Source organism: Leptonychotes weddellii, chromosome 14 (genome assembly GCF_054177405.1).
Source record: "Leptonychotes weddellii isolate Sample4059 chromosome 14, ASM5417740v2, whole genome shotgun sequence".
Lineage (NCBI taxonomy): Eukaryota > Metazoa > Chordata > Mammalia > Carnivora > Phocidae > Leptonychotes > Leptonychotes weddellii.
This window is the reverse complement of record NC_138382.1, coordinates 74,838,665-74,862,557: the sequence shown is the minus strand read 5'-3', so window position 1 is coordinate 74,862,557 and position 23,893 is coordinate 74,838,665. Positions and strand designations below refer to the sequence as shown.

The 23,893-nt window shown below is 54.8% G+C and overlaps 1 protein-coding gene across 1 annotated transcript in view; it reads right to left on the bottom strand.

Moving 5' to 3' along the window:
• Positions 1-4,020: 4,020 nt before the first annotated feature.
• PRRX2 (paired related homeobox 2) overlaps positions 4,021-23,893 on the bottom strand; it is a 42,811-nt gene continuing 22,938 nt past the window's right edge. The window contains exons 2-4 of the mRNA XM_081803744.1: positions 6,313-6,500; positions 5,542-5,720; positions 4,021-4,483 (exon numbers count right to left, since the gene is read on the bottom strand). Of these exons, the coding sequence (XP_081659870.1) occupies positions 4,348-4,483; positions 5,542-5,720; positions 6,313-6,500 (503 nt within the window). The 3' untranslated portion in view covers positions 4,021-4,347. The remainder of the gene's footprint in view (positions 4,484-5,541; positions 5,721-6,312; positions 6,501-23,893) is intronic.

Genomic DNA, 23,893 nt, shown 5'->3' with positions numbered 1-23,893 from the left:
GGTGGCTCAGTTGGTTAAGCGACTGCCTTCGGCTCAGGTCGTGATCCTGGAGTCCCGGGATCGAGTCCCGCATCGGGCTCCCTGCTCGGCAGGGAGCCTGCTTCTCCCTCTGACCCTTCCCCCTGTCATGTGCTCTCTGTCTCTCTCATTCTCTCTGTCTCAAATAAATAAATAAAATCTTTAAAAAAAAAAAAAAAGAGCTCTTTATGCAGTTGAGACTACTGCATTGACCTGCTCATTCTGTTTCTCTCTTAGGTTATTAGCCACAGGACAGAAAACACCCAGACAAGCGGATTGCAAGCCACGATGAACATTTAAATTATAATATTTACCTTTGGGTTTGTGTCATTCCCAGAGTTTTTACATTGCAGGGATGAAATGTGTGCTAAACAGCTCAGCACACACTGGTTTTCCAATCCCCACCCCCACCCCCCATGTTGGATTCCTTCTTGGAAGTGGGGTTTCGAGATGGAGTTGGAGATGGTGACAGCATGTGCACATTCTCATGACTGTTGGGACAATTTCCGGAAGGCTTGTGCCAATGATGTTTACGCTGTGACCCCTGCTGGTGATTTGGGATTTGCTTGTCTTTCGAGAGAAGGCTGGGTCAGGCGCCAGTTGGAGCCCTGATGGTCACCCAGCTCTGTGCCCAGCAGTGACCACACAGCGCCCCCCAGGGGCGGGCGACAGAGGTGCAGGGGCTGGGCACTGAAGGGCCCCTGAACAGCGTGTGCTGGGTTCTCAGGGCAGGAGACGTGTTCTTGCACCCCAGGACGGGAGTATTCTGACTTCCTCCAACTCTACTCTGTGCCCCTCAACCGTAAACACCAAAGTGCCCATTTACAGAAGGTAACTCTGTGCCCACAATCCCATGAGTTGGCTTCAGTTCTTATTACCTGTTGTTAGCCCCATTTTACAGAGGAGGAAACTGAGGCTCACAGAAGTGCCTCGCCCGAGATAAAACCGGTCTTTACCTCCCAGGTTTTGGGTTTTGCGAGAGCCCAGACTGCCTTTTCTCTTTCTTTCAATCAAGTTCTTTTATTTCAAACAAACAAACAACAAAAAAATAGAAGCAAAGGCACGCAGTGTCCTCTCCCAAGCCTGCTTGGCCACATGGGCAGAGGGAGTCAAAGAGAGAAAGATTCCAAGTTCTCCCAGCCCAGGACGGGGCCTTGGGTACCTTATCCTCATGGAAATTTCTATCCCGGGACGGGTGCCCAGGGGGCTGCCCACGCAGCTCCGCAATTAGGGGGACACTTGCAACAGCCTGTTACAGGGAGGGCTGCCGTGCCCCCCCCCCCCAGCTCCCTGGAGCAGCACGTGTAAACGATTAAGCCGGTTTGTTTTCTCTGGCGTGCTTGGGAGGAAGTGACATTGCCATCCTTGTGGCCCAATGGCAGGGCCGGCGCCTCCATGGGAAACAGGCCCCCAGCTTTTTCTGAAGCTGGTGTTCTTGGGACCTGCCTTCTAGGTCCCAACTTCCACCCAGTGTGACCCCATCTCTGCTGCAGGCCACCCCAACCTGGCGATGCTTCATGGCACCCTCCCTTTGGATGAGAAATCTGAGGGCTGGAGCTCTGGCCGGTGGCTGGGCTGGCCTGTCACTTGCTTTTGGTTCAGTGCTTCTGGGGAGGAAAGAGGCCTGCCTGCCTGGCTGCCAGGAGGGCACAGCTCTGGCCACCCCGTGGGCCATCGGCCTTCGCTGGTGCAGATTCCTGGGGTGGGGGGGAAATGGTAAACCCCTCATGAGGGAGGAGGCTGCTCGGACCAGGCTGGCCTCCAGCTCTCTTCTGGGTGGAAGGGCAGGCCAGCATCTTCCCGACACCTCCACCAGGCAAGTCCTGCTTCCAGAGTCTTCTTCCTCCCCGGTACTTCCGTGTGCCTAAGCCAAATCCTGGCCACCACCTGGCCTCCCTCGTCTCCCTCAGCCCATCATCCGGTCCTTAACCCCTGCCCCTGCTGTGTTTGGGACGCCTCCCAGATCTGCCCACATCTGGTCCAGACTCCTGCCACTCCTCTCTGGACATCTGCCCTGGCCTCTGCAGGGGCCTCCCTGCCTCCACTCTTAGTCCTATGGCCACTCCTCCATACAGAACCCGGGGGTGGGGGGTGTCCCTCTACCAAGCCAATCGCCTTCTAGATTTGGCCACACCGGCCCCATTTGAGCCAGCCCCCGCTTCTCTCCACCTTCACCCCGCACCGGGAGATCCAGCCCTGGAATTGTCCCCACTGGCCCAAAGAGACAGCTTTTGGCTCACCCCAGGGCCTTCACACATGCTGTTCCCTTAGCCAGAAACACTGTTCTCCCCCACTCTTTGGCCAATTCTTCATCCTTCCAGGACACCTCTTCCAGGAAGACTGCCCAGATGTCTTAGACTAGGTTTGGGGCTCCTGTGTTTGGTGTGGCCTCTGCAGCAAGGAATCCCATGTCAGTTCCCTGCAAGGGACCCCATGTCAGTTCTCTGCAAGGGACCCCATGTCAGTTCCCTGCAAGGGACCCCATGTCAGTTCCCTGCTTTCTCCTCAGGGCCCTGGCACACAGCAAGTGTGTCCTCTTTGTTCAGCGAATGAATGGTAAATGGAGACCCAGAGATCACTTAGCCCAGGCAGAGGCCAAACTGAGCAAGACAACCCCTCCCACACACACACCATCCAGGGCACAGATGTCTCCCCTGCTCTGGCTTTCGTAATCAGGTGAGCCTGAGCCCCTCAAGACAGCAGGATGCCCCCTCCCCACGCCTTCAGCCAAAGCCCCTGCCTCCCTCACCCTCATCGGCACCCCTCACTCTCTTGGGCTGACAGAGTCCCAACTGTCCAGCCACAGGGAAGTCACACGGTGAGCGTCCTGGGGCTTGTGTGCACATCAGAAAAGGGCAAAGCGCAGTGCCCAAGAACCCAGTACTCACGGTGAAATCCCAGACGAAGTATGGGGAAGAAGATCTCGGGGTGAATGGGGGAGAATGGGGAGGGGTCCTCACCTCACTCAGAGGTATAATTACCGTATCTTCTAACACAAAAATGGGGATTGTCCCTCACGCAAGGATTGTCATGAGGCTTTGACCTGTTTGAGGTCATCTAGGAGATGTAGCCCATGGGTGGGGGGGAAAGCTGACACTTTGGGGCACTTTGCTGCAGTGTGGACAGGGCAGACTATGGGAGGAGAGGTCCCCCTGATTGGCTCCATCGGGGTGTGATCGCCGTGTCACAACGAGGGCCGTCACCAGGAGGGGCTGGTCATCTTTATGCCCTCTGGGGGTCGGGGAGTGCTGTCCTACTTCCTGGGGGCTGGTTGAGGTCACTATCAGCAGAAATGACTCTGAACTTCCCTGGAGGGTGTGCCCCACAGAAGGGGCTGCGTAGGGGGCCAGGTGGAAGGGGCTGGCTTCAGACCACTCCCTTCACCCCAGTTTCCTACAAACTCTCTATAAGTGATGTCATTAGCTGGTGGTACGTGTGTCCTCTGTCACCGCCAGTTATCATCTGCAAAAAGGTGGGTGGACTTGGATAAGGTCTTCTGGTGTCCTTGGCTGTTAGGACCACTCCTCTGTCCTTTGACCCGCGTGGGACCTCCACTCTGCACCCCCAGTTCTGGGCCATTTGCCTGGGCCCAGGAGGGTCCCATACCTTCTGCATGCCCAGAGATAAGGGAGTTAATTCCAGCATCTGCCCCCCCGCCACACACACACACAGTCTGGCCAGCCCAGGAATCCATGGTCACCCACCCTGCCCCCCACCATAGGGCAGAGGGGACACTCCCTGCCCAGACAGGGAAGGGATCCTGCCCAGAGTCACATGGCGGGGTTTCTCCCAAACACCTAGGTGCCCGTGGGGTCCAGGGCAGGCCTCTGTCCTCCTACCCGACTCCCCACCCGTGGGGCTCTGCTGGATGATGGAGGGCTTCATTCACAAGAAGGCGCCCACATGAGGGCATCTGGCCCCGGCACGGCTGCAGGCCAGAGCAGGGCCCCAGAAGGCCATCCACTCAATTGCTTCGCTGCCCTTATCCGCCCTCCCTCAAACTTTTTGGGGCTTAAAATTTTTTTTTTATTTCTTAAAGACAAAAGCTTTTCGGTTTTAATACACAAAATAAATGCAGTCCTTGGTGGGCTCCTGCGCCTCTGGCTCAACCCCTCCAAAGGTCATGGACCAAAGTCTCCCACGGCTGTAGACAAGGGGCTCCTGGCATCTCAGCAGCCTCTTGGGCCCAGGAGTCCGGACTGGAGAGAGGGGCCAGGAGAGCCCAACCAGCCTGTCCTGGGGACAGCGGACAGGAGAAGGTCACTTTCATGTCTGCTCTCTTTGCCCTTGTTAGACCGGGGAGGCAGTGGGGTCCTGGGAGGCCGGCCGTCAGTTCACTGTGGGCACCTGGCTGTGGTGCAGGCTGAACTCCTTGGCCTTGAGACGGAGGCTGGCGATACTGTTGGCCATGTTGACTCCTGGGGTCGCAGGGCCTGAGCCTCCAGGGCTGTAGGGCGGCACCGTGCTGGGGGTGACAGAAGGCACAAGGACATGTAGCTGTGGCTGGCATGCTGCGCAAAGCTGACCACTTCCGGCTGCCGGCCCTGGACCCCGGCCTCTGGTCCTCCTGCCTCCCCTCCTCACTTGACTCTCCTGGGAAGCCCTCCCCCCAGGGGCTGGGCGTAGCTGGGGCTGCAGGATTTGGGGAGGAGTCAGAAACACTCACAAATGGCACCAGGACACAGAGCAGCCTCTGTGGGTTTGTGGGCATCCCTCCCTGGATCAGGAGCCTCCCGAGAGCAGAGCCTGGGTCCTGCTCACCCCCAGTACCTGCGCTGGGCCTGGTGCACAGCGGGATGGAGGGGGAGGGAACACACACCTGTTCAGAAGGATGCCTCTGGGTGGCTCTCCTGCTCCAGGTACGGACAGGGCGGGAGAGCTGGCCACCATGGGCATCATGAGGACTCTGACCCCACAAGCCCACCTGCTGGATCTCGCCTCGCACAAGACCAGGGCTCCAGCACCTCCCACAGACTAAGGGTCAGGTGGCACCCCCTGGAGTTGTGGGTACAGAAACATAACTCCCTAGTACTTCTTCCCTCTTCCTTCCTGCCCTGCCTCCTTTCTCCAGCTTTGACCAGAGCCAAACTGCCTCAGAACTTGGCTCCGGACCCCAGCCAGGCCCCCTGGGCTAGGGAGGCCCTTCCCTCAGCCCTCCGAGCCAGGGAGGTCAGCGCAGGGCGCTGGGGCTCTCCTGCCAGCCCAGAAATCTTCCTCTTGGTCTCCAGCTTCCTTAGGGTGACAAGGGTTCTTCATGCCCCCTGCAGACGGGGCACATTCATGCACACACGTGCACACGCGCAGTCATGCACACTCCTGATCACGTGCACATACTGATGTGGAAACACTCGTGTGCAACACACACACTCGTGAGCACACACACACACTGGCCCACACCCTACTCGGCCGACAGGGGCTTCAGAGGCGCCTGGGCACCAATCGCAGCTCCCTGCGGATCCTCCGAGGCATCTGGGCCCGAAGAGGCCCCGCCCCCTCCCCACCGGAAGGGGTTCCTGCTCTCACCTGTAGGGGGACGAGGCGGTCCAGGAAAGATAATCGGGACTCAGGGCGGTGGGCCGGGGAGCCACGGGCTGCTCGATGGCGGCCTCCTGGCTGTAGGACTTGAGCAGCGAGGCGGAGCGGTTGGCCAGCATGGCCCTCTCGTTTCGGCGGAACTTGGCCCGGCGGTTCTGAAACCAGACCTGGGGGCGGGGGAGGCGTGTTGAACGGGGTGCAGCAGGCGGCAAAGGGGACCCACGTCCTTTGGGATGCAGTGCGTGCCCGCTCTGCCACCAGCTGAGGCCTGGCAGCTTCCCCTCTCTGGGCCTCGGTTTCCTTATCTGTAAAATGGGGATGCTTCTGCGGCGGGCTAAGCGTGCGTCGGAGAAAGGGCGAGGGAACGCGCGGAGGGACGGGAACACGAGCCCCTCGGCTGTTCCAAGACTGTGACTGGAGAGGGGCGTGCTGAGCTCTCGGCTCAGAGCTGGCAACGAGCAGACCTTAACTCTTGAACACGGCTTTATTCAGCAAAACCCTTCCCCGCCAGGCACTGCTCTAAGCACTTGACAAATATGCAGAACCCTCTACAAGAGACCGCGTGGTCCTCACTTTCCAGGGAGGCACCTTCAACACAGAGAGGTTAAGTAACCTGCTCAAGGCCACACCAGCGGGTAGGTGGCGGGGCTTGGATTTGAAGCCCAGTCCTCGGGGCCTCAGACGCTCCTGCCGCTCAGTGCCTGGCCTCCGCAGCTCCGGGGCCCCGAGGAGAGCCCCCCCGGGGTGCGCAGCGCTCACCTGCACACGCGCCTCGCTGAGGTTGACGCGCCGGGCCAGCTCCTCGCGCACGAAGGCGTCGGGGTAGTGCGTGCGCTCGAACACGCGCTCCAGCGCCTGCAGCTGGCTGCTGTTGAACGTGGTGCGGTTCCGCCGCTGCTTCTTCTTCCGCTTGGCCGCGCCGCCGCGCCCCGGGCTGGGACACTCACCTGCGGAGGGGCCGAGGGTCAGCAGGTGGGTGGGTGGCCGGCCGGGGCCCGCCCTGCGCCCAGAGGTGCGGAGGTGCCAGGGCCCAGAGGGTCACGACTCAGGCATTAGCTTGGCAGTTTGCACGGCGCGCTCTCCTTGAGCCGCCCCGCTCTGCGGATGGACGGTCCGGCCCCGAGAGCAGGAGCAGATCCCTTGAATTCACTCCCTCCTTCATCCCTTCCCCACATATTAACTGAGCAGCTGCTGTGTGGCAGGCGCAGTGCCCACGGGGAATAGAATAGTGACCCAAAGCAGTCGGACCCCTATCCTGGAGCCAGGCCACAGGCTCCTGTTGCCACGAGGGACAACTGACCAGGTCAGGGAGGCCCAGGGGACAGCTGAGTATCCTCAGCACCTGGCCTAGGCGTTGGGGCACCGTAAACCCTCCGTGGATATTTGTCGTGGAATTATAACGACACATAACCAAGAACAGGAGTCACAGTTTCTTTCTTTCTTTCTTTTTTTTAAAGATTTTATTTATTTATTTGACAGAGAGAGACACAGCGAGAGAGGGAACACAAGCAGGGGGAGTGGGAGAGGGAGAAGCAGGCTTCCCGCCGAGCAGGGAGCCCGATGCGGGGCTCGATCCCAGGACCCTGGGATCATGACCTGAGCCGAAGGCAGACGCTTAACGACTGAGCCACCCAGGCGCCCCATGGAGTCACAGTTTCGAGGGCCCACGGTGGGCAGGCTCTTGAGCACCCACGATCATTGCTCGCAGCAATCCTGTATAGACAATGGAGGCCAGCCTCATCATCCCCAACTTACAGAGGGACAGGGAAGCGGGTTCAGGGAGGCCAAGGTCTCTGGCACGAGTTCAAGCACCCAGTCAGTGGTAGAGGAGGGATTTGAACCATCAAGCTGGTACCAGAGTCCTGGTCCTATTCACCAAACCCACCTGGCCGGCTGCTGAGAGCAACCTTCCAGAAGGCCCCACAATGCAGAAGGGCACCTTTCTGCACCCTGAGCACCTACTGCGTGCCAGGGGCTGTGTAGGGTACTGGGGAGAGACGAAGCAGACTGAGGGAGGCAGGCCCCAGAATAAGACGCCCAGTGCTGTGGGACAAGGGTTACACCAGGGTGCAGGAGGATACTCAGCTCTGGCGGGCGATGGGGAGACAATCAGGGAAGGCTCCTCAGAGGAGGTGGTGCTCAAAGTGGGTTTTGAAGGATGTACAAGAATTTTCCAATCAGATCAGAGGGAGGGAGGGCAGACATTAGAGGCAAAGCACAAGAGGTGGGAATGATCAGGGGGTGAACCCCAGCAGAGGAGCTGACCAAGGGTCTATGCTGGCCTCTGATGCAGGATGGGCAGCTCAGATAAGGACGCCCGGCATAACCCTGGGGAAGGCATGGCGTCAGCAACTATTACCTTTTAGACCCATCCTGTCCCTTGAGGGACGTTTACAGCCACTATTGCCCCATTTCCATTTTATTTTTTTTTTATTTTTTTTTTTAAAGATTTTATTTATTTATTTGAGACAGAGAGAATGAGAGACAGAGAGCATGAGAGGGAGGAGGGTCAGAGGGAGAAGCAGACTCCCTGCCGAGCAGGGAGCCTGATGCGGGACTCGATCCAGGGACTCCAGGATCATGACCTGAGCCGAAGGCAGTCGCCCAACCAACTGAGCCACCCAGGCGCCCCACCCCATTTCCATTTTATTGAGGGGCGGAACTGGACTTGACTATTTGTCCCCCAGGGCCCAGTTTATTGCCCACTCCTCCAGGGAGCCCTCGTGACCACCTGAGTCCACCTGGGATCCCCTGCTGCACTCACTCCGCACACACGCAACACCATCAAGCTCAGCACTTCCTTATGCATCTGATCTTATTAAAAATGTATATTTTAATAACCAAGTAATGTCAGTGCTTGTCACAGTAATAGATTCAAATACCAGAGAAGGGTCAGAAGTAAAACAAAATACTCGCCTCTCTCCAGCTCTACTCCCCATGCTTTACAAGATTACAAATGTACGTTTTAAAAAATTTACAAGCATGAGATCATGCTGAACACCCTGGTGCTTCAACTTGCCTATTGATAATTTTCCAGATACCATTCCATCTCGGCACAACAAACATAACGCTCTTTATGTGGATTGTTCCCCACACTCTATTTTCTCTAGTGTTCCCTCCCTCCATCTGGAGAAACTTATTTTTTATTGTATTTTTTTTAAAGATTTTATTTATTTATCCGAGAGAGAGAGAGAGATCGCTAGCAGGGGGAAGCGGTAGAGGGAGAAGCAGACTCCCGGCTGAGCAGGGAGCCCCACTTGGGACTCTATCCCAGGACCCGGGGATCATGACCTGAGCCGAAGGCAGATGCTTAACCAACTGAGCCACCCAGGCGCCCAGAACTTATTTTTTAAAGCAGTTTTTGCTTTATCCTTCCAGCATTGCTTTTTGCAAATATAATAAAACACTCCTTTCCACAGCTCCCAAGCACTTGGCTGGGGGACTACCCCATGGTTTATTCTCCCAGAGCCCTATTGATGGACACCTGGCGCATTTCCAGTCTTTTGCCACTAAAAGAATGCCACAACGAAGAACCACACGCAAACATGATTTTCTATTTTTGCCAGTACATATTTGGGACAGATTCCTAGAAGCGGGATTACTGGGCCAATGAGAAAAATGCTAGAGGTGGCCAGATTCCCCCATAAGGCTTCCCACCAGCAGTGTATGGGAAGGTCTGTTTTGCCCAGTTTGGACAACAGAACATATTGTCAACCTTTTGGAGCTGTCCATACCTTGTAGTTTTGCTTCCCCAGTTACACAGTCCCTTAACATGTCCAATATTCTTCGCACAATGCTGGGTATTTGCTCTGCTGAGCATCTAGAACATTCCAGGCCCAGTGATGAATACCACTCAATCCCTGTTTTCAAAGAAGCTCCCACGTTAGCAGGGTTTATTGACTCTTGAGCAACCAACTGATTCGATTTGAGGCTGAAGCGTTCCATGAGACTGGTAAATAATAATCGTGGGAGCCGATGGGGGTCCTGTCAGGCAGGACACAGGGCGGTCCCTGGGAAAAGATGACCTTACAGCTGAGTTTGGACTGGTAGTTCTCTACTGAGGACAATTCTGCCTCCAGGGGACACCTGACAGTGTCCGGAAACATTGCTGATGGTCAGGACTGGGGGTGGGAGGTGCTACAGGGGTTGAACAAGTAGAGGCCGGGGCTACTAATAAACGCCCTTCAGGACAAGGACAGGCCCCCACACCAAAGAATCATCTCGTTCACAGTGCTCACGGCGCTGGCCTAGCTGGGCGTTCAGGACTGTTGCAAACGCAGGAGTCACATGTGGGGGCAGGGGGTGGTGGGGAACGTGAGTGGCCCGAAGGGAGCCGCCTCGTCCCCTGACCGGGCTCCAGCCTTCTCTCCTCGCCCCTCTCCTCCAAGAAAAGGCGAAGATGGATGAGAATGCCTGGTGCCTGTGAATGTCTCTGTGCCCTGCGTCCCTGTCCCCTGGAATGGGAGGAAAGCTAAACTAAAACAACAAAGGCCCACGAGCTGAAAACCGGGTGGTGATCAATAGCCCCAAAGCAGGACAGAAGCTTCTGGAACACCAGCCATCCCAGAGATGATTTCCACCCCCCTCTAGGCAACGCTGTTTGGGCATACACCCAACGCAGGAGGCATTTCAGCCAAAAAAGGAGACTTTGTTTCGAGAAGTTTCTGAGCAGTTCAAAACGGAGGGTGTTTAAATGAAAACCATTTTGCAGCTTTCGCCCCCGCCAAGTGGGCGCCGGAAGAAACAACTCGGCTCTTTCGCTGGTTAAACTGTGTGGTGACTTGGAGCCGAAACCCTCACTCAAAGGCATTTAGCGCCGGGCCCCCCGACAACCCCAGGCCTCCCACACCAACACCAGCTGGCCTCCTCCCGTGTCTGGGATCCGCTCTCTCTGGGGTCCCATCAAGGCAGCTCTGATGGGGCACGCTCAGCAAAAGCTGGTTTAGCCCACGAGTCGTGCCAAGCGTTACCCATGCTTCCACGCACTAAATCTCTGCCCCCGGGGGAAACTGAGGCCGAGTTTGTCCCTCTGGGTTGGAATTCCTGTTTGTCAAAAGGCTCAGCCGGCCCAGGCTGCGGGGGGGTCTCCTCCCTCATCCACCTTGCTCCTAGGGAAGGGGACCCAGGGGTCTGTCGCAATCTCAGTCCTGGCTCTAGAGGGCTTAGAGCCTCATGTCACCTCACTGGTGTGGAAATGCCCCTTGATCTCCATCCTGGCCTGGGGAGGGGGCGGGTAGGGGGATGGGAAGACAGAAGTATGTCCCTCGGCACCTCTTTGTTCCAAAGGAAGACCTCACCTCTGGGAGCTGTGAGGGACAATGGCTTGCTCAAAGTCACACAGAGTTCCTATGAGGAACAGGGTTTAACTCGGTGCCGAGAGCAGAGGAATTGCTCAATAAATGGTCACTACCCTCAGCTTTGTTGCTTCTGGGCAAGTGGTTTTGTGCCCGAGGTCAAGGGTGTTTCTCCCCAGCCCTTTGGTCCCGTGACCCCAGCCCGCAGTAGGAAAGATGGTCCCCCGCGGGGTGCCTGGGCGGCTCAGTCATTAAGCGTCTGCCTTCGGCTCAGGTCATGATCCCAGGGTCCTGGGATCGAGTCCCGTGTCGGGCTCCCTGCTCTGCGGGAAGCCTGCTTCTCCCTCTCCCACTCCCCCTGCTTGTGTTCCCTCTCTCACTGTGTCTCTCTCTGTCAAATAAATAAATAAAATCTTTAAAAAAAAAAAAAAAGAAAGACGGTCCCCGCTGTAGGCAGCCGAGGCCAAGGACACCTCAAGCAGCGTCCTGCAGGTGACCCAGGACTCGACCTCTGCTTTCCGGCGGATGTGCTGGATATTTGTGACCCGAAGCTCCTGAGTCACCTCCTGAGAAATGGGTGGTGGTGGGCCTGTGTGTCCCCCGGGGAGGGGGCTCCACGCTGGGACTTTCAAACATTTGGAAATGAAATAAATAACTCACTAAGCCTCTGGCCAGCGATTACTGGGGCCCCGTTCTTTCCAAGTTGGGCTGTGCCCCAAATCTCCTTTTGTTCGGTAAAAGTCCCGCTTTTCTCAAGGGTTCAGAATGAAGCCCAAACCCGCCCGCGTTTACACGGGCTGCTTAGGTGCAGTCGTGAGGGGCTGGATCGGGGCGGGAGAGAAATGTATTCGGATGGGGGGAGGTCTGCCGCCCTCTCTCTCCCTTAAAACCAAATTACTTCGTCCCCGATTACATTACGATATAAAAAAATGACTTGTGCACAGTTTTCTGCCATTAAATTATTTCACACATACCATTTATTTGGCCGACTGTGGGCCAAAGACATTTAAAAACTCTGCTCTCAGCCAAATGATCAAGTGTTCCTGGCTCCTCTCCCCTGCACCCATGGTTTTTCTTATTCCGTGTAATTTAAGGGTCTAAATAGTCTGGAGGGAATTAACTGCAAATTCTTCCTAAGACAAATAAACCCAGCCTCTTCGTTTCTGCCTTTCCCAAGCTGTTGAGAGACACTCTCTGTTTGTTTTTGCCTCAAATAGTCAGTTTGCTCCTGACCCCGGGGCCGCGGCGAACTCCAACCCAAATAAATAACTTTTATTAATTAGCATTTATTCTGACCAAATAAGCAGCCCCTCTCCCCCCTCCGATGTGATCTCTGCCAACACGTTCACAAAAATAAACAGTGGGTCCCCAGGACCTTGATGTGGATTTAACAAATTAACACCGGGCCTTGGTCAAAGGAGCTCCAAGCTGCAGAAATATTTACAGGCAGGAAAGTCTGAGGAAGGAAGTAGAGGTGGAGGGCCCGGAGGGGCCTGCAAAGGCTTCAGCCCCCACTCGCAGGTCTCCTGGAAGAGATGAGGGTTCCTTTGAAGGACCCCTGGTTCTCCCTTGTCGGGCTCAGACGAGAATTCTGGAAACTGCCCTGAGCTGTCACTGAGAGCCACCAGGAGGCGCTGAGGGTAATCGCTCACCTCCTCAGCAGGGAGAAGGAAGAGGCTGGACAGCCCAATGGTTAAGGAGGCGAGAGCCACCACCCCCCCCAACTCCCCCCCCCCGCCGCCCCGGCTCGCCAGCGGAGTGGCTGAGGGCAAATCTTTGAACAGCTCCCAGCCTCGGGAATCTCCCTGAAAAATGGGAACAAGGAACTACCTCATTAACCCTACACGGGGCTCTTAGCCCGATTTTACAGATAAGGAAACTGAGGCTCCCCGGGTGAAGCAACATGCCAAAGCCATAGGACTAGGAAAAGCCGGAGCTGGGATTTGAACCTGCAGGTGAGCACAAAGCCCAGGCTCTTAGCCCCCTTGACGTGGGGCAGCCGGCCCTAAGAGGGTCTGCACCCCCTGTTCCTCCTGCAGGGGGATTTCTGAGGGTCTCTCCAGGGGCTTAGGGTGAATGCGTACAACCAGGAGGAAGGAGACTGAAGGCCGCAGAGATGTTTCTGGAGCTGGGTGGGGTGCGTGCCAGAGCTCCTGGGCACACAAGCTGGGGCCTGGAGAAGCACGCAGGAGGGAAAGGCGTGCAGGCTGCCCAGCCGGTGAGACCTACCGGGGCAGGGCCACTGTCAGGCATGACACTGAGTCGGGCCAGCAACATTAGAAGGAAGAAAGGAAGGAGTGTCAGGAAGGAGGAGGAAGGAGAAGAAGCATGGTCCCTGAAGCCCTTCCCGAGGCGGTCAGCCCCACTCCAGCCAGGATCCCAAGCAAGGAACGTAAGAGCTGGTTTCATGTCCAGCCAAGCTGACCTTGGTCCCGGACACTGAGCGACCAGGCCTAAGACACAAAGGAGGGGCTCAGGTCCTCTGGGGAGATCACACAGGCAGACTTCCTAGCATGACCTCCCTGGAAGCCCCCAACAGCCTCAAGAGGGTCAGGCAGGCCCGTCTCTGTCCTAGAGAGAAGACAGAGGGAAGCCCAGAAGGGGCCAGGACCTACACAGGGTCACACAGCAAAGAAAGCCCACTCCCTTGGCCCTTTCTTTTCTTGATACATCCCTCATAGCCAGTTGCCAGGGAAAATGGAGAGAAGAGGTAGCCCCAGCCCCAGCCCAGCCCTGGGCATGGTGGACACAACAGAAGGATGGAGCCTTTCTCTAGAGGGCCTTTCTGCCTCTATCCACTGGATGGGCCCGGTCCTCAGGAGGGCGCGGGGCTGCTGTCCCGGGTTTGCAGCCTCCTTGAGGTTGGTACTCACATTGGACATACACACCCCTCACTTGCGGACCCCTGCGTATATCGTTCCTGGGCTCGCAACCCCTCCTTTCTCCCTCCCCGACTCCCCTTCATGTCTCAGCAGAATGCCACCTCCTCGGGGAAGCCATCCTAGACCCCCTGTTGTAGCTGTGTCACACTGTTGAGTAAATGTGGGGTCATTTGTCCAACAGGGCCTGGAACTTACTATTTTTTGTCCCTCTGGAACCCATCACAGGGCCTGGCTTAAGGTAAACACTTCACAAATATTTTTTGAGTGTTGAGTAAATGAATGAATGAACAACCTGGGACTCTCACGCCCAGACTCCCGTCCCCGCCCCCAGGCCAGTGACCAGTATGGTTACAAGGGAGCCTAAGCAGGCGTGGGCTGACCCTGCAGTCTGGAGGAGACTGGGGGAGGCTCCCACAGATCCCCTAGAAACCTCAGCAGAGTCCTAGATGCAGTTGCCAAGCATCTGGGTCTCTCTGGGGTCTGGAGCCTATCCCTTCCATGCACAAAGGCCACGACGTGCTGCATACACTTCCACAGGATGACTGGACCCCCTCAGAAGACCCAGTGGAGGGGCCCGGGCACCAATGGGATCTGCCTCACTAGACAGCATGAGCTCCTACCCACCGCAGGGCCTTTGCCCAAGCTGTCCCCTCTACCTGGAGCACTGCACCATTTCTGCCTGACTCAGGCTTACCCAGTTTTTAGTCTGAGCCTAAATCCCCTGCCCTAAGAGGTTTTCCCAGCCCCCAGGCCAGGCCAGATCTCCTCGTTACAGGCTCTTGGGCCCTCTCCGTCTCCCACACATCTGTAATGAAGTAGTTTTTCTCTTTTGGTTTATCTACTTTGTGCCTGTCTCTTCCATTTAACTCAGCACTAGGAAGGCAGGGACTGGGTTTGCCTCGTCACCCCATAGCCCCAGGACCGGGCAAGAAGTTTGGTTTCAAAAATATTTCTGAATGATTGATTATGTAAATGAAGGAATGCCTCATCCCAGAAAACAATGGGAAATCCCAACATCCAAAGCCAGTTTGTCTTCCCCTCCGAAAGGCCAGACAATGGTTACTTAGATGTGAACCCACAGCACACGCAATTAAAGAAAGATGAAGCAGACTTCATCAAAATTCAAACTTTAGTCAACACCAACAAGAAAGTGAAAAGACAACGCACAGAATGGGGAAAAGGTTCACAAATCGTATGTTTGGCAAGGGGCTCGTATTTAGAAGATATTAAGAACGCTTGAACTCAACAATAAAAAGACAAGTCATCTAATTAAAAATGAGCAAAGGATCAGGGTGCCTGGGTGGCTCAGTCACTTAAATGTCTGACTCTTGTTTTCGGCTCAGGTCATGATCTCAAGGTTGTGGGATCAAGCCCCTTGTTGGGCTTTGTGCTCAGCGTGGAGTCTGCTCCAGATTCTCTCCCTCTGCCCCTCCCCGAGCTCGTGCGTGCTAGCTCTCTCTCAGATAAGTAAAATAAATCTTTAAAAAAATGAGCAGGGGCGCCTGGGTGGCTCAGTCGTTAAGCATCTCCCTTCAGCTCAGGTCATGATCCCAGAGTCCTGGGATCGAGCCCCACATTGGGGTCCCTGCTCCTCGGGAAGCCTGCTTCTCCCTCTCCCACTCCCCCTGCTTGTGTTCCCTCTCTCTGTGTGTCAAATAAGTAAATAAAATCTTAAAAAAAAAAAGAGAGAGAGCAAAGGATCTGAATAGACATTTTTCCAAAGAAGATATATAAATGGCCAACAAGCATGTGGAAAGATGCTCATCATTAGTCATCAGGGAAATGCAAATCGAAACCACCATGAGACACCACTTCACACCCAGTATGATGGCTAGCATCAAAAGACAGATATTAACAAGTGTGGGCAAGAATTTGGAGAAATTGGAACCCTCGTGCACCGCTGGCGGGAATATCAGATGGTGCAGCCATTTCGGAAAAGAGGCTGATAGGTCTTCAAAATGGTAAATACAGAGTTACCATCTGACCCAGCAATTCCACTCGTAGGTATAAACCCAAGAGAAGTGAGATGCATATCCACACAAAAACTTGTATACGAATGAACGTTACTTATAATAGCCCAAACTTGGAATCAACCATCCATCAGCCGATGAATGGGTCAACAAACCATAGTCTGTCCACACAAGGGAATGTTTTTTGACTGTGAAAAGGAATTAAGTGCTGATTCATGCTACGACACGGACGAACCCTTAAAAACATTACTTATGCTTAAGAATATTATGTTAAGTGAAAGACATAAGTGCCATCCGTGAAAGGCTGCATAATGTATGATTCCAATTTTAAGAGATGGCCAGGGACGCCTGGGTGGCTCAGTCGGTGAAGCGTCTGCCTTTGGCTCAGGTCATGATCCCGGGGTCCTGGGATGGAGCCCCGCATCGGGTTCCCTGCTCAGCGGGGAGCCTGCTTCTCCCTCTCCCTCTGCCTACTGCTCTGCCTACTTGTGATCTCTCTCTCTGTCAAATAAATAAATAAAATTTAAAAAAAAGAAAGAAAGAAATGTCCAGGAAAAGTAAATCTAAGGAGACAGAAAGTAGGTCAGTGGCTGCTAAGGCCTGGTGGTGGGGAGGATTGAGGTGGGGAGGGAAGGAGGATGACTAAAGGGTGCAGGGGTTTTGGGGGTGCTGCTGGAAATGTTCTAAAATCGTGGTGATGGTTGCACAAATGAATATATTAAAAATCACTGAAGTACACACTTTACACACTTTAAATGGTATGTGAATTATATCTCAATAAATTGTTCTATAAAAAGAAGTACACAGGAAAAGGCGGAGGGGCAGAGAGAGCCACTGGGATTGGTAGAGAAAGGAGCCCCCCTGCACTGGGGCAAGGGGACCCCGGGAGGGGCGTGAGAGTGGGGGACGTAATTGGCTAAGGCCCAGATGATGGCTCAGCCCTGCGGGTTTAACCCCAGAGCCGCTCTGGGTCCTGGTCTTTGGGGAAACCTTCAGTGAGAAAGCTGCCAGGAGGCGGGTTCCTGGGCCAGAACGTCTCCACATGGGGGCTGCTACAGCAGGCCCACTCGGGGAAGCCAGGGGGGCAGATACAGATGAGGCCAAAGCTACCTCTCTGGCCCAGGAGCCTTTGAAAAATGGGGTCATTGGGCCCAACGAGGGGAGCAGAGACAAAGCTACCAGGCAGAGAATATCTGTGTCCTATTCTCAGGCACAGAAAAGGCCCAGGAGGTCAAGGCCAGCTACGGCTGACCATCTCAAAGGTTCTGGGTTTCCCGAGCCTCCCCTCGTGCCCCCCAGGCTTCTGGGTTCCAGGGCCTGACTGCTCTGGCTTCAGCAGCCCAAGAGTCCAAGAGTTCAAACTTCCAGGCTCCTCTGGCCACATCTGTGGTCGGCCCAGCCTTCTCCACTCCCCAGACCCCGAAACCACCTCCAGAAAGTGGGGGCACCTGACTGAAGTGGGGCCCCAGGGGGCATGGGAGTCGGGGAGCCATTCGGGAGAGAGAGGAGCAGCCCTCTGCTCAAAATTTGGTCTGAGAAGGAGGTTAGGGTCTGTCCGTCTGGTTTTAATCTAAGGTTGGTGGCCAAATGCCAAATTTATCGTAAGACTTACATTTTAATAAGGGGTTGGTATTTGGAGGAAAGCTGCCCTCCTTAACCATTTCCAGACCAGGGTGAAGTTGCTGCTCAGGGGCCAGTGTGGGGTTTTGCCTCCCAGTTAAGAGCCCAAGGGCCTCTCGAGGCCTGGAGCCAGCACCCGCTGGGAGTCAGGGTGAGCGCTGGTGGCCGGGAAGAGAGATGTTCCGACTTCCCGTAGCTTGGTTCTCAGGCCAACCCACCAAAGCTCTGGGGCTCAAGCCTGTGACTCTTGTCTTCTCAAGGACTCAGACCTAAAGGGACCTTACAGCCCCTTCTTTTTGCAGATGGGGAAACCGAGGCAAGTCGGGGTGGCACTGACCTGGTCAAGGGCTCCCAGCAAGGCAGTGGGATCCCAAGTTCTGCCCACTACAGTCCCACACCTGAGGATAGACGTTTGCCTCCTCCCTGCTCCCTCTGTCCCTGGGTTGGGGTGGCGGGTGTTGGGGGGGTACTTAGGAGCTGACCGTTGACCCAGCATTCGGGCATGTTTGGGGGCAGTGGGGGACAGGCAACCAGCAGCCCACCCAGAGAGCAAATGACTGCCTCCCCCTGCCCTCCACCACTTCCCTTCCCCCCTGGCCCCCACCCCGCATCTGAAAATGAGGAAAACTCCCCCTCCCCCTCCCTCTTGGGCCCTCAGTTTCGCCATCTGTGCAGTGAGGGCAACAAGGGGGCTATTCCTCCCAGTCAGGGCGGCACAGAGAGGACGGAACAGTCCGGGGCTTTCCTGAGAAGTTGCTAGACGCGGTGGGACTTTACACAGACAACTATTCTCCCCACTAGTATTCTTCCCAAACGATGGCTCACTGGTCCTTCCCCTCTTGCGCTGGTGAACCCCTTGAGGAATCTGAGGAATTCTATGGGCCCTTCCCCCAGAAAAACACAGGTGCACACACAATCTCGCATGGAACTTTGGGTGATTCACAGACTCTCTGAATCCTGTCCACAGACCCCACCCTGTAAAGTCAGCTTCATGGAAAGGCAAGTTTCTTTGGCCCCAGAAGACCATGTCCCACTGCCCCCTGTTCCATCTGGGGGTCCCCAGCAGCCCTCTCCCCCCCACAGCGAGCAGCCAAGACCGAGGCCAGGGCCATGGGCCCCCTCCTCCGGGGCTGGCTGGCGGGAGCTCGCGGAACCCTGGTTCTGGAACCACGCTGCGCTCCCTGAGAGGCTGACCTTTAAAGCATCGCTGGAGGGCTTTTATGACCCGTTTGTGAGTTCCAGGCACGCTGGAAAATGTGTTTGAGGCTCCAAGGAGCTCCCAGGGCCGTCTGGAGTGTTCCTGCCTCTCTCCTCACCACAGCTGGGCCTATGGGTGAGGACAGAGGACTCCTTCCCCACCCTTTTCTTTTTCTGTTTGGCTTCCATTTACTCAACTTTATTATGTGCCTGGCACTGGGTTAGAAAGTCCCGCCTTCTGAAATGGGGCAGGCGCCGTCGTTAAGCCCTGTTCTCAGTGGGGGACAGTGAGGTTCAGAGAGGTGAGGGAACTGACCCAGGTCACACAGCCAGGCTGTGAGGAGGCAGCGATTTATGCCCAGGCTGTCTGTCCCCAAAGCCACCCTTGCTCTCTGGAGGAAAGCAGCCCTGGTTAACCATTTCTAGACCAGGGTGAAGTTGCTGCTAAAGGCCCAGCATGGTTCTTCTCTCCCATCGGCGAGCCCCGAGGGCCTCGCAAGGCCCACAGCCGCTCCAGATTTCCGCGGTTCCGTTGACCTCTCTGCAACTTGAACAAATCTGATCCCTCTGCCCACACCCGCTCACCTCACTGGCCCTGGTGTCCTCAAGGCTGACGATCCCCTGCCGTGTGTCAGCGGGCTGGTGCCTGTCTGCATCCCAGCAACCACCAGCCTGCCCAGCAGCGGGCACACTCAGAACCTGGGCACAGAGCCATCTGCGACACCCTTAGTGTGTTCCTGGTCACACCCTAGAAAGTTCTCTGCTATGGTGAGCCATAGTCCATCTCCCTGTGGGTCGCCCCAGTTGTCTGGGGACTCTTCTCCAGAAGGGCTGCTAACACTTGAAGGCAGGTTTTCCAATGCCTTCACGCATGACTCTGGGAACCTGCCGGCCCCTCTCACCACCCCTGGGGTGCCCGGTGGAGGGGCTGACACCAGATCTTCCTAATTTCTCACAGGGGTGTCCACTGACAGTTTGCTTCAGAACTTCTGGGAAGCTTGTTAAAAATGAACATTCCCGGGGGGCGCCTGGGTGGCTCCATCGGTTAAACGTCTGCCTTCGGCTCAGGTAATCTACTGGATCTCAGGGTCCTGGGATCCAGCCCCGAGTCAGGCTCCCTGCTCAGCGGGCAGACTGCTTGTCCTTCTCCCTCTGCCCCTCCCCCACTCACGCTCGCGCTCTCTCTCTCTCTCAAATAAATGAATAAAATCTTAAAAAACAAAACAAAAAAAACCAAAGGACATTCCCATCTCATCCTACGGGATTCCAATCCAGCAGGCTCCAGTCCAGCTGGGAATCTGCAGCCGACTTTCTCTCACCCTATAGTTTAGCAACCGTGGGGTTCAGGACAGCAAACTGGGAATGACCCAGTTCAATATGAAAAATGCCGATTCACGCTCTAGGTCTGCACTGTCCCATGGGGTAGCTGCTACCTGCAGCCCTCCAAATTTTCACTGATGCGAATGAAATGACAGTCCTCAGTCCCCCTAGCCACACTTCAAGGGTTTAATAGCCACACGTGGCTAGAGGCTCCCGCACTGGACAGCACAGATAGGGAACATTTTCACTATTTCACTATTACAGAAAGTTGTATTGGATGGAGCTGCTCTAGAATTCCAATTTTTCTTCTTTTTTTAATGGAGAGGGAACAACCATAACAAAGACCAGCACTGAAGGGTATTTGAGAGGAGAAAAATCATCCCTAAATCCCACCATGTCGACATATCTGCTTAATTTTTTGTGGACTTTTTGGCCCATGTCCACATGTATCCAGCTTGCACATGAGTCCACTTACAGTGTGCATGAATATCATTTCCTTTTTTGGATGGGATATTGATGGAAAGGCCAGGATTAAGATCAGACATACCCAGGGACAGCATGTGTGGTTGCACAGGTTGTGCACTGCACAACTCCAAGGGCACCATCCCCACAGATTATAGTATAGCTGGTGCCCCCTCTAGTTATGCAGTGGACAACCCTTTAGACCATACCTGCTTTCTTGAAATAGCTGCATTCAAGTTCTGGCTTCAAGTCGCACCAGCTATGAGAGCTCTGTGGACAAGTGGCTTCACCTCTCTGAGTCTGGTTTCCTCACTGTAAATGTGGACAGCAGTACCTAAAGTGCTTAGATAATATCTGGTGCCCAGGAAGCGCTTGAGTCACTTCGCTATTATGTCGGTGACTATTACGACCTCACAATTTTTTTTAAAAGATTTTATTTATTTTATTTGATATAGAGATAGAGTGAGAACACAAGCAGGGAGCAGAGGGAGAAGCAGGGTCCTCACTGAGCAGGAAGCCTGATGTGGGGCTGGATCCCAGAACCCCGGAATCATGACCTGAGCCAAAGGCAGATGCTTCACCAACTGAGCCACCCAGGTGCCCTCTACCTCATGATTTTATGGAGCAGATTCAGTGAGATAAGGCAGGTAAAGTGCCCTTTGCTGGGAGTGGCACCGCCCAGGGCTGAGCACATGTTGCTAGATATTCGCGTAATCTCCACCCTCATGTGTTGCTTGAGAGTCACGTAATCTCCACCCTCTTCGACAGGATCAGTTGTGGTTGCCTCATTTCACCTAGTGGGTATACCAAAACTGCTTAACTCGTCATTTCCCTCTTGTGGGACATTTGGATTCTTTACAATTTTTCTCTATTGCAAATGATGTGGAAATGGCTCGTTTCTTTGTCTTTCCACTGGATTTCCAAACCCCGCCTACTTCGAGGGAAGTTCTCACAGCTGCATCCTCCTCTCTGCCAGGACCTTCCGGCTCTTTCTTGCCACTGAGTCAGCCAGAACAGGCTCCCCACACAAGTATAAAGGCTGATTCACCCAGCACAATGGGTAAGAGCTGGACTTTGGAATCAGCCTGCCTGGGTTCAAATCCCAGCTTCACTGCTGTGCGACTCCGAATAAGCTACAACCTTTCTGTGCTTCAGTTTTCCCATCTAGCAAATGGAGAAAATATTATATCCCCCATAGAGCTGGGATGAGGATTAAGTGAGTTAATGTATATAAAATTCTTAAAACAGTGCCTGGGATCTGGTTAAGTGCTAAATCACATTAGCCATTAGTGTATTTATTTGGAGTCAGATGGGTCTAGGTTCGAGTCCCAGACTTGCCATATATTGGCTGTGCAACCTTTTGGCAAGGTACTCAACCTCTCTGAACCTCATGTTTGTATCTGTGGAGTGGAGACTTTGGCTACTGAGAGGATCACGGGCAACCGTGTGCCTGGCACACTGAAGTCTCACTCCTAAACAACAGCTGTAAGACACCTTTTCCGCAGAGCCAGTGTGCGCGCGCGCGCACACACACACACACACACACACACACACACACACAGAACAGAGGCTGCCCTGAAGCTGCCCCAGGAGTCTTTCATAGATCCTTCATGGACGCTTCCAGAAAAGCTGGGTTGGATCCAGCAGGAAGCCTTGAGACTGAACCCCAGAGATTGACCTTGTCTTTTTATTTTTTTTTATTTTTAAAGATTTTTTTATTTATTTGACAGAGAGAGATACAGCGAGAGAGGGAACACAAGCATGCGGAGTGGGAGAGGGAGAAGCAGGCTTCCCGCCGAGCAGGGAGCCCGACACCGGGCTCGATCCCAGGACCCTGGGATCATGACCTGGGCCGAAGGCAGACGCTTAACGACTGAGCCACCCAAGCGCCCCTGACCTTGTCTTTTTAGTCTCAGCACCTGGCACATAGTAGGTGCTTAATAAATACTGAAAGCAAAAATATGAATGGCTGAATGCATGCATGCATGAATGAATGAGGGAATGGAATTTGGGTCCCAGGGGAGATAATCCCAATTCTGTGCCTGTCCAGATACGTGAAGACTTTTATGCACTATAGATTGGGATAAAGTATTACAAGATTTCCCACTTTCCTGACCCTCCTATCTGTAGAAACTAACGTATTTATGTTTCTCTAAATTTAGGGGCCAGAGTATGATCCAGAGAAATCCCCCTCCCAAAGGGAAAGGCTTCAGCCTGGCTTTGCTGGTACTCAAGGTCAAAGGAACAGGGGCATCATTCTTCTCTCGTAGGGGAGGTGGGTAGTGGGGGGGCTGGAGCCACATCCGCCTGCCCTGAAAGGCGAGGGATAGGGGGACTGGATAGGAGGGGCAGGCAGCTGGTTATCCCGAGGCCCTCTCCAACGGGGTCCAGCATCCTCCCTTCCTAAAAGTTGGGGACCACCTTGTTCCTTGAGCCTTCAAATGCAAAGGAAATTTGATCCCGAGCCCAAAGTTTGACCTCCAGAGTCCGACAGCCTGGATTGGACTCCCACCTCCTCCACTTTGCAGCTCTGTGACCTTGAGCTTATCACTGCTCCTCTCTGGGCCTAGTTTCCTTATGAGCGATGTGATGTGTTCCAACAGGACGGTAGTCCTGTTGCACAGGGAGAATCCACTGCAGCTCCGGCCAATGGCCAGAGCTTTGGCCCTCTAGGTCTCACCTCCTCCGAGCCATTCAGAGCCCCTGGAGATGGTGCGGGAGTCCCCACCCCACAGGCACCTAAAGTATTGGTGTGCATGGGGCTGACACTCCCTTCCCCCACTCAGCAACCCAGCTCCCCACTTGCAGAACAAGGAAGGGTGCAAGGCCAGGAACATCCACTCTTTCCACATATCTTCAAAGGTTTTCTATGAAACACTCTTCCCACAAGTCCGGGAAGGACTGCAAACCAAGGGGACCACCCCAAACCCTAAGGCCCTGGGTGAGGGCGCCTCCTCTGCAGCCAGACTGGGCTGGCTCAGACTGACAGCACCACCCTGTCCTGTGCTTCCTCTCTGGTCTCAATGCCGCCTCCATCTAGGGGGACCAAAGTGCCCCCTTCCCACCCCCACCTCCCATCTTCCTAACCCCCCCTGCTGGGAGTGGTCGCTGACAGGGCACCCCTGGGAGCCCGTGTGGTGAGACCTGAGAGCTCAGGCCCCAGCTCCCTGGCTCACCACAGGACCCCAGAGGAGGCCCAGGGAGGGAAGGAGGTGGTCCGGAAGAGCAGGGCACCCCAAGTTGCCCCGGAGAGGGGTGGGGCATGGGACTGACCCACAGCCAGGGCTGAAGACCATCCTGTGGTTGATGCAGATTTGGTGCCAAGCTGGGACAGGCCTCAATGAAATCCTTGTATTTACCCCAGTGGGTGAAAAAACCCCCTTGCGAATCCATGCGTTTAAAAGGCGCCAACCCCTACATTTCCTTCGCCCCATTTCCTGCTCCCCTCCCCCCACTCTGGCATTTCTCAGTATGGCCCAAACTCCTCAATCTTAGGGGAAGCTCTGACTCAGAACTTTAAAAATCTTACACACAAACTTAAGAAAACAAACTTGGGGGTGGGGGCGGGAAGAGTCCCCGGTCCTTGACCGGGGGG